This window comes from Platichthys flesus, chromosome 14, assembly GCF_949316205.1.
Source record: "Platichthys flesus chromosome 14, fPlaFle2.1, whole genome shotgun sequence".
NCBI lineage: Eukaryota > Metazoa > Chordata > Actinopteri > Pleuronectiformes > Pleuronectidae > Platichthys > Platichthys flesus.
This window is the reverse complement of record NC_084958.1, coordinates 1,323,737-1,333,956: the sequence shown is the minus strand read 5'-3', so window position 1 is coordinate 1,333,956 and position 10,220 is coordinate 1,323,737. Positions and strand designations below refer to the sequence as shown.

Sequence of the window (10,220 nt, the reverse complement as noted above, 5' to 3'; positions counted from 1 at the left end):
ACAAAAAAATGAAATAGTACTTGTTAAAACTGATTTACATGACTCATTATTAGAGTTCAAAGCTTCACAGGAAGTGGTTCCCTACTTTTGCTTTTCTTCTTCCTTGTCTTAATTGCCTTTCTGGTATCAAAGTTGTTCTATATAAGGCCTTTCACTCAATACTGTGTATCTTTACCTGTGACCTATTTACATTTTCAATGGTCAGTATCAAATAATCTCAAACAGTGGCTAATTATCAAAGCAGATTTTGCACTGGTTATTGCATCCAGTTAATACAAATAGTTTATAAGAACAGTGCAGTTCATTTAGATTATTGTAAATTCTCTATAATTCTTAATGATGGCTGTACTTTGCTGTATCATTTATTGTGCCTTTACCACTGCAGTGAGGTCAAGTCAGTAAATGACTGTGTAACGATTACTGCCCAAGCTGCTGATTGTGGCACAGCCATTGATGTGGAGAACTTCTCCTGAGATTAAGGTTAATCATGTTGATCAGTATACGCTGAGGAGGCAGAATGAGATTGGGGATGATGGTTCCTTACTTTACTGTTTTGTGTCCCGTTCCTGCTGTGTCCAGTTGGTGGCAGTATCGCGCCTACCTACTTGAATCACCGCCGACGAACAAGCAGAGAGGGAAGAAGAATTGAGAAACAACGCATCATCTGATCCGTAGATGTTATTTGAGGACCATTCACTGCCCACCATGAATAAACCTGTTTAGCACATGTCTTACCAGATGTAACACCCTGTGTCTCTTTCCTATATTTTTGCTGAGGTCACAGACAACTACACTCTAATTGGGTAAGTATTTGCTAATGTGGCTAATGATGTTTACTGCTAAGCTAACGCTCTAACCAGCTTGTGTTTGATTTGCTAATATCAGCAGGCAGCGCTGCGTACAAAAGGGTTTGAATGTGCTTATTTTCTCCAATTGGAATAACTGAATACACTGTAATTTTACGCTGTGCTGTTGATAAACCCCAGGTAACCATGCACTTCGTGGCTCTTTCTATTCACCAGCGTTAGCCATTCAGCAGCAGCCATTCAGGGTCACAGGTAAACAAGCAAGCTCCACTCGGTAGGTTTGAAAGCAGAAGTCGGTGTATAAGTCCGCCAGTTGTCGTTTGTATTGATAGGTGAATCATACATTTGACACGTTGACAATTTCAGTTGATTGAAGTAGAGTCAAATCAGGACAAAGACACCTTTTCATAACTGCACATCGGTGCCGTTATCGTTTTTGGCATAATCGTATCAGTGTGAAGCCTCCTCACCTAGAAAAGCTGCTGTAGACCTCAACTAACAAGAGGTTCCTGCAGAAAATACATGTGAATGCTGTAAGCAGCATTGCACGACTTCGAGGGTTGTTGGGGGGGATGGAGCCAGTCTCCAGTGACATTGAATGAGAGGTGGGGGACAGGCCACCCACCTCTCATTCTACACAACTATTCACGCTCGCATTCATCTACAGGGTTTTTAGAGTCTCCAGTTAACCTGCATGTCTCCCTACTGGGGCAGGAAGTTGGAGTACCCAGGGCAAAGTCAAACAGGGAGAGCATGTAATTTCCATGGTATATATATAGGTTGAATGAATCACAATATGGTCACATCTGGTTAACATAGTGTTACAAGACCCTGGACACTTACCAGTGGTTTAGCGCTGACAGTCGCGTCAGTGCTGTGTTGGCATTCTGCTGACTGAAGCTATTTAAGGCAACTGTATGTGTAATATTTGTCAGCATCTTTCTCTGTTTCCAGGTTTCTCCTTTCATCCCCTCATCATGGTGGAATACTACCAGGTGTTAGGAGTACGGAGGGAAGCGTCTGCGGATGACATAAAGAAAGCGTGAGTTATCAATCTCTAAGAGCAGAAAAAACTGCACTGGGTCATCTATTATTACTTTAAACATGAGTGCATATGTGGCTGTTCTTCTTTTTACTACTCACTGATTGATCCCCCTAGACATATTCAAGATTCACCTACTGACAATTGTGCTAAAACTCTTACCGTCTGGAATATTCATTGCATTTCCTTAATGACAAACATTAGGATCTTTAAAAGAAAAAGAAAAACACAAATGTCAGTAGAATTCAAATGTTTGATATCATACATTTCAATCAAGGTTTATTTGTGTAGCCCATTTTGACAAGTCACAAAATGTCACATATGGCTTAACAAGGTGCTAAATCTTCTGTACTTGACCAACGACAAGGGTGAGGAAAAACTACAAAAAAAACGGATTAACGGGGGAAAAACCGTAAAACCCCACATAGTCACATAAGAGGGATCCCTCTCCCAGGACAGACAGAGGTGCAATCGACTTAGCTGAACACCTCTACATAGTACCAATATTTACAACATTGCTTTGAGAAACAATAATAACATGTTAAAACAAGAAAACAGTACAAGGAGATAAAGAAAGCAAATGAAACATTCCTGAGTACAGTATTGAACTTTTTCAGTCATGTGTTATTTCATAGCCATCGTCTTTCTTCTGTCCGTGTGAAGGTACAGGAAGTTGGCCCTGAGGTGGCACCCTGATAAAAACCCAGAGAACAAGGAAGACGCTGAAAAGAAGTTCAAGGAGCTGTCGGAGGCGTACGAAGTCTTGTCAGATGGTTGGTAAAAAAAGTGTCTGTACAAGTCTGCAAATGAACAACAGATACCAGGGGACACACTGCACAGTTAATGGAGTGAAGCAAGTAGCATCACGCCGGGTTCACACCGGACGCCGAAGCGAGGCGTAAGCGCTAATCCCTAGCGCGCCGGCGCTTGGCTGTTCACACCGGACGTAGAAGCGCTAATACTATCACATTATTTTGCTGTTATCAGCCTCCAGTAAAAACGACATTTAATCATATTTTTCAAGCATATACTTACTTGTTGCTCCAAAATTAACTGCAACAGCTTCCCGACATGTGTCCTTTTTTGTGTTGTCTTTATCCACCTCTACCGAGGATCATACAACTCGCTGTACTTCTCCACTTCAATTATTAATTTAATGTCATCCATCTTCAAGAACTTCTCCGCTGTTTGCTCCGTTAAATGTCGGGTGTCGAGGGTAAATTACGTATTCTCCACTCAAACCTAAGTGGTGAATACACTTATCTTTATGACTGCTTGTGTGGCTGTAGTGGATGGGCAGAGGGGGACATTTAATTATGTGGTCGGTAAAAGTGGTAAAATTAAAACTCCAGGACAACAGAAGGTGAATACCAAGTATGGGATGCATATTTGATCATTTATATCATATAAAATTGTGTTTCCTGTCGCGATACACTCGCGTCAAGCAGAAAAAATAGACCCGATGCCGAAACGATCGCTGCACGGCGCTAGGCAGCCGCGGCGGAACGCTACGCTTCAGCGTCCGGTGTGTTCAGCACAACGATTTAACATGGGAGTGGATGGCGCTACGCTTACGCCACGCTTCGGCGTCGCTTACGCGTGCGGTGTGAACCCGGCGTCAGTCTGAGGACAATATAGCTGTTCTAATGAAGCACACAATTCTGTTTCGTCTTCAGGGATCCTACTGGTTCTGAATTATTTGTTGAATTTGTTTATTGCTATTAATACTTGGAGATGTTTCACTTTCCTCTTCCAGTAAACAAGAGAAGCATATATGATCAATATGGCAAAGAGGGACTGACGGGGACTAATGGAGGAAGAGGTACAGGCTCCTTTAATAACCTTGGATAAAACTAACCAATAACCAAAGCATTTCTGTTTTTTACTGAACCGAAAAGCAACAATACATTTCTTTAGTTATTTGGCCGGCTGTATCCAGATTTACATGAGTTTTCATAAACATGTATTTCAGCGGGTCACTTCCACAATGGAGATCATTTCCATGATCAATTCACATTCCGCAACCCAGAAGATGTCTTCAGGGAATTCTTCGGTGGCAGGGACCCATTTGCCAACTTTTTTGGTAGGTTGTTCCAACTGTCATCACTAAATTTGTTTTTGTCAAAATGCAGTTTTGAGGAGTTTCAACCTGAAGCATAACCTCCTTTCTTTTCATACCTGTTCTTTCAGGTGCAGATCCTTTCAGTGAAGATCCTTTTTTTGGCAGCAGCCGCCAGCACCAAGGTCGGGCCAATCGCCATAGGACAGGTGGCTCATTTTTTGGAGGCTTTGTTGGTTTTCCACCCTTTGGTGCTGGCTTTTCACATTTTGACCCGGGTAAGGAGTGCACATAAGAGAAAATTAACTAAAAGATTTTATTACCGAAAGCTCAGGAATGAACACATTGTCACAAATCACTGTCATTTGTATGAATGAGTCTCATTCTTTTTCCTTTTCACCTCAGGCTTTGGTTCTTTTGGCACCATGGGCACCATGGGCACCATGGGTCATATGGGTCACATGGGTCACATGGGTCACATGTCACCAATGGGCAGTCTGGGAGGTGGAGGCTTCACCTCTTTTTCCTCCACATCCTTTGGGGGAGGAGGAGGTGGAGGAGGGATGGGCAACTTCCGCTCTGTGTCCACTTCCTCCAAGATCATCAATGGCAGGAAGATCACTACTAAAAGGTAGATAGACCCTGACCATCTGTTACAAAATTCCCACAGTTATATGATTGAAAGTCTGGTTGTATTTCATGTGAAAGGATTCTGATACCAGGACGTGCAGCAAATTTTTGAGAGTCCTATGTACACGGAGGAACAAACTAACTTAAATTGTCACCTTGTGGCGCAAAGATACATTTGAAAAAAGGATATGCATCATGTTTGACTTCCTGCATGACCCCATGCCAAGCCCCTCACCTGACAGTGTGGGCGACCCCGGCCCTGCCAGTGGGGGAAATAGTTGGTGATGAGTTTTGAGCTGAGCTGAGTATCTTAATGTGATAAGAACTGAAACGGTTATTTAGTGTTTAATTACGGTTGTGGGGTTAGGTTTTATTTATTTTGTTATGTAAATTTGTTAAGCGTTTTTACACTCTACTTGTACATGTAAGTTAAATATATTTTAAACTGTTGGCAGTTAATATTTTAAATTTCAACTTCCAATTAGCAACTTTTAACATAGCAATTTAAAAAAAAGCTGTCCTTATTGTCCATGATCCTTTCGTGCTCTTTTTAAAGAAAGTATAAGTTCTGGCAACGTTCAGGTATCGTTACCATTTCAAAAGTGTTTGTCGCGCAGGAATTGGAAAACAACCCAATTGATTGCAAACCTTCATGATGTGTATTAGTAGTTCTGGGTTTTTTGTTTCTTTGAGATGTGGCTCCAGCACTCCTTCTGGAGACGACATTAAACACACCATCCAAGCCTTTTGGCTGATTGTGGTGCCTCTGTGGACTCAATGTATACAGGTATGAGAAATCCATACATCAGGATAATTATGTGGGCAAACGGAACATCCTGCCTTAGACAATACCAAGTAAATTTTAAGGGGCTTAAAGTTGGATTGAATATCAAAGCTGTTTTTAGATGGCCTAGTGATGACGAATTGTATCATGATTCTCATTTGGATCTCATCCATCTTGACCTGGAGTTGGCAAGAAACAGAACTGGGAGGGTGGTCTGTACTGGTTAGACTTTAGCCTAGCATATAGCTAGTCAATTCCCCCACCTCTGTTTCCTATCTCTGCCAAAATGTTTCCAGCAAGCCATATATCTTTGCTTTGACTTTGCGGATAATCCAGCCCTACCGCATATATTGAGAATAGGGTACAGAAAATGCAGATTTTATCCCTGATTGTCTCATTTGCTGTTGTAGGTCATAAAGAGGCCAGAATATCCAGTTAAAAGCTTGTAGGTGTTTTAAAGAGTTATACATGTTTAACTAAAGTTATGTGAAATGTGCTCAGTGAAGTAAAAACCTTTTTATTAGATGAATGAAGCCAGTTGTTTGAGTTAAATTACATCTCAGCTGCGATCTCCGTTTGGTTCCATTGTGTAATTTTATCACCTTAGTCTGGTTTAAACCTATGTACTTCCTCTCCTCTTCTTTACCCTTTACTTCTTGTGGTTTCTGCCTCCTACAGAATTGTGGAGAATGGTCAGGAGCGGGTGGAGGTGGAGGAGGACGGGCACTTGCGGTCGTTAACCATTAATGGTATGGAGCAGCCACTGCGACTAGAACACAACTAAAGACCCTAACATCCTCTGCTGCAGAAGTGTTACCTCAGCACAAACAAACCAATAAACTTGAGCTTCAACTGGAGGAAAAAAAGCAACAAAACAATGTAATGATAGTGCTCTACTATTGTTTGGATGTACATATTTAGGTTGTGTTTATTTACCCTCATGTCCTCTCCCGGCTGACTCTCCTTTGTTAACAACAATTCAGATCAGAGGATTTGGATGCAGACATTTCTATGCATTTTGTTAATGCATTTATGAATTGGAGCTGTCATTATATTTTAGCTCAGGTTGGTGTTATTGTTTTAGTGTTTGGGACCACAGTATTGTTCTGTTGTACTGTATAGTTGCTTTCAGACATGCACTGAGCTACCCAGAACGTGCGGACATTCTTCGGAGGGGCTGTATTTGAGAATGCAAATGTCAGAACGAGAGCCTCCGGACCTGAAGTTTCTCCGGCCAGTCCCCTTGTAAAAACTCAGCAGAATGTCCAAAGGAGCGGATGTGAGAACACAGCAGAAGAACGCTGCATCATTCACTACAAGTAAGTGGGTATGTTGATCACACGACAGAAGCAGAAATAAGAAAGAAAAATCTGTTGATGAAAAAGTGGTGCCATACACGTAGACGTCTCCGTCTAAGATGTCAAGAGAATTTTTGGTGATGAGGGCCGGTGTTGATGTGCTGTAAACACATACACAAGATCTCTGGAGCGGAATAACTCTGTTATATCCTGCCTCTGGCTGCTGCACACCCCTCACCTGAACAGATTTGTGTGTTGTTGTGAACACGTCTGAGCCAAGAATCTTAGCTGCGTTGTCTATGTGTGAAAGGCTACTTCCGAAGAAAGTCTGGACCCAATTCTACGGACATCCTCCAGAGTTCATGTCTGAAAATGGCTTATATGAACAGCCGCTCCCCCCTTCCAGTACTTTGTGTATGCACTCCACTGGCGTCTGTCTATTTGCCAACAGCACAAATGCTGTGTTCAGAAACACAACTTGTTTTTTTCATCTTAATGTATAAAAAAGTTGAATTTGGTTTTCCACAGTGGACTAGTAATTAATTAAAGCATCTCCCCTGTCTGTGTTTACTGCTTGTCTAACCCTTTTCTTAGTACTAATTATTTTTTAATTAAAATACATGATGGTAGGATGAGTTATGCAATTTTATATGTTATAATACCATTGTGGTTTTTTGTTTATTTAATTATGCATGTACACCTGTTGATGTTGAGTCTTAATGTTAAAGCTGCATTATGATGCACAAATAATGGGAAGCATTCTATAAATGATATATGAATACAGAAGGAATTTTGTGTACTTTGTAAATCAATAAATCTCAATTTCAGCCTGTTTCAGGACACTGACATCATGCTGCTCTCTGCTCTGTTAGATAGTAAGTGAATTCACCAACAATCTATGATCTGACCTTCAACTTGCATTGGTTTGATGGCCTGATGTAAAGATGGTGCTCAAATAGATAACTGAACTTGAAAATTTAATAATTTAGCATAAAACTAAACACTTAAGACCTGGCATTGACCTTATGTATTGTAATCTACTTTTTGTCTTTTATTGATCATGAGTACTTTCTACCATGTTTGATTTCCAAATTACTTGTATATGTATAGAAGATTTCTCTGTGACAAAAAAAATAAAGCTATTTAAAAAGCAAAGTTGAACTTATTTTTTGTTTTGGGCTCTGCTGCAACCAGGGGTCCTGAGTCATCAATGCATAATGATTTCTAAACAGAAACTTTTTGCCAAGTTAAAGAGAAAAGAAAAGAGGAATCCAGATGGATACAAATGTGGAGCTGTCCTTGGTGCTGAACTCCAATCCACTCTCTCTCTCTCTCAGTGGCGGTTTTGGGCGGCACCTTCTCATGTCACGTGGGGGGCGGCATGAACATAAAAAAAAAAAATCTGGAACGCGAAGCGGTTTTCTATTATCTATCATATTACTGTGTGTGGAACTGGCAAATTTGGGCCCCCTGCAACTGCAGCGCCCCTGCTTGATGCTGTGTGAGAAAGGGGAAGGGGAGGGGGCGCGGGGGACAGTTCGCCTCTGGGTCTCCCAAATGGAACGGACAAGGGGGGGGAGCCACTATATAGAGCAGTGATTATCAAACTGTGTGGCTCGCCCAATGTTTTAACGTCTGCATCTCTTGAACGGCGGAGCAGTAAACAAATCGCTCTTTCGCCGTAGACAGAGGTCTGCAACCCGCAGCTCTAAAGAGCCGCCCCTCGGCAGTGGCTTCCTGAACAGTGTTGTGTGTCGCGGACAGCACACACGCACATCTGCCGGGGCTCCGCCCCCCGCTCCGCTCACTCTCAGAGACACAAACACAGTGTTGCCAACTTAGCGACTTTGTCGCTAAATCTGGTCAACTTTCCAAACCCTCATGGCGACTTTTTTTGTCAAAAGCTACTAGCGACAAATCTAGCGACTTTTTCTGGTGATATTGGAGACTTTCTGGTGTTTTGGAGACTGACGTGAACGCACTTATCGTTCTGCAGTTACTGTCCTCAACGAGCAGCGGTTGCTGCCGTGAGCCCCTCCGCCGTCCCAACGCACTCACAGGCGGAGGCAGGAGTCCTTCACAGTGTTGCCAACTCCTCAGTAAGGAGAGTAGCTATTGGCTTTCCTAAAAGTCGCTAGATGTCGCTAAATGACGTCATCGCCCAATTTGCATAATGGTAATGGTCGCTTTGGAAGTACAGAAAGTGAGAAAAAAACACCCTAAATATGTTTAGAAGTCAATATGAGCTCTCTTCTACAGAAGCTAACGTTTTTCTAAGATAATTATCTTGGAAATTCCGAGATAAATGCCCAAATAAATAAAAAATAAAAGTGGATGCAATACGCTTCCGTATTTTTCCGTTGATACTTATTTTTTTTTTATCTTGCCATTGAAGTAGGCCATCACTTCTCAAAATAACTTCATGACTTTAATGCTGTATCTAGAGCTTGTCCTGTATTGTTAAATGTTAGAATATCAAATTTAATCAAAAGGCTGTTATGTGGGGTTGAACTGCTATCTCTACGTCCAGCCCTCCTCCTTTATCTGGTCTTGGGACCGGCAAAATGATCCGGCAAAATGATCCAAAAGGGATACTCTGGCGTATCTTGCAACTCTGTGATGTACGCCACACGATGATGTGCGCTGCATGAAGATGTGCGCTGCAGGACAAAGTGCCCCTCAAGACGATGTGCGCGGCAGGATGAAGTCCGCAACAGGACGATGTGCGCCACACGATGATGTGCGCCACAGGAGGATGTGAGCCGATATGGGCCACCGGATGATGTGCGCTGCAGGATGAGGTGCTCAGCAGGATGATGTGTGCTGCAGGACGATGTGCGCAGCAGAATGAAGTGCACCGCACACGCAGCATGATTATGTGCAACGCAGGACGCAGGATGATGTGCGCATGATGATGTGCAGTGATGATGTGTGCCGCAGGATGATGTGCGTAGCGCCGCAGGATGAGGTGCGCCGCAGGATGATGTGCTCTGCAGGATGCTCTGCATGATGATGTGCGGTGATGATGTGCGCCTCAAGATGATGTGCGCCAGAGTAGGATGTGCCGATGTGGGCCACAAGATGATGGGCGCCGCAGGATGTGCTCCTTAGGACGATGTGCGCCACAGGACTATGTGCGCAGCAGGACAAAGTGCCCCTCAAGACGATGTGCGCGGCAGGATGAAGTCCGCAACAGGACGATGTGCGCCACACGATGATGTGCGCCACAGGAGGATGTGAGCCGATATGGGCCACCGGATGATGTGCGCTGCAGGATGAGGTGCTCAGCAGGATGATGTGTGCTGCAGGACGATGTGCGCAGCAGAATGAAGTGCACCGCACACGCAGCATGATTATGTGCAACGCAGGACGCAGGATGATGTGCGCATGATGATGTGCAGTGATGATGTGTGCCGCAGGATGATGTGCGTAGCGCCGCAGGATGAGGTGCGCCGCAGGATGATGTGCTCTGCAGGATGCTCTGCATGATGATGTGCGGTGATGATGTGCGCCTCAAGATGATGTGCGCCAGAGTAGGATGTGCCGATGTGGGCCACAAGATGATGGGCGCCGCAGGATGTGCTCCTTAGGACGATGTGCG

The 10,220-nt window shown here is 43.4% G+C and overlaps 1 protein-coding gene across 3 annotated transcripts; it reads left to right on the top strand.

The window, feature by feature from the left end:
• Positions 1-96: 96 nt before the first annotated feature.
• Positions 97-7,465, top strand: dnajb6a (DnaJ heat shock protein family (Hsp40) member B6a). Of its 3 annotated transcripts, XM_062404939.1 has the most exons (9): positions 97-803; positions 1,761-1,848; positions 2,512-2,621; positions 3,605-3,670; positions 3,821-3,931; positions 4,039-4,185; positions 4,313-4,538; positions 5,231-5,324; positions 6,000-7,465. In XM_062404939.1, the coding sequence occupies exons 2-9, from the start codon at positions 1,784-1,786 to the stop codon at positions 6,066-6,068; spliced, it is 888 nt and encodes a 295-aa protein (XP_062260923.1). In that variant the 5' UTR covers positions 97-803; positions 1,761-1,783; the 3' UTR covers positions 6,069-7,465. The 3 variants fall into 3 exon arrangements, with proteins under 3 accessions (XP_062260923.1, XP_062260921.1, XP_062260922.1); XM_062404937.1 differs by lacking the exon at positions 97-803 and having other exon boundaries at positions 814-1,848; XM_062404938.1 differs by lacking the exons at positions 97-803; positions 5,231-5,324 and having other exon boundaries at positions 817-1,848.
• Positions 7,466-10,220: the final 2,755 nt, after the last annotated feature.

Coding starts and splice junctions, on each gene's coding strand:
- dnajb6a (XM_062404937.1), top strand. CDS start 1,724: ATGTGTAATATTTGTCAGCATCTTTCTCTGTTTCCAGGTTTCTCCTTT. Junction 1,849..2,511: donor GCGGATGACATAAAGAAAGC/GTGAGTTATCAA, acceptor GTCCGTGTGAAG/GTACAGGAAGTTGGCCCTGA. Junction 3,932..4,038: donor CCCATTTGCCAACTTTTTTG/GTAGGTTGTTCC, acceptor CTGTTCTTTCAG/GTGCAGATCCTTTCAGTGAA.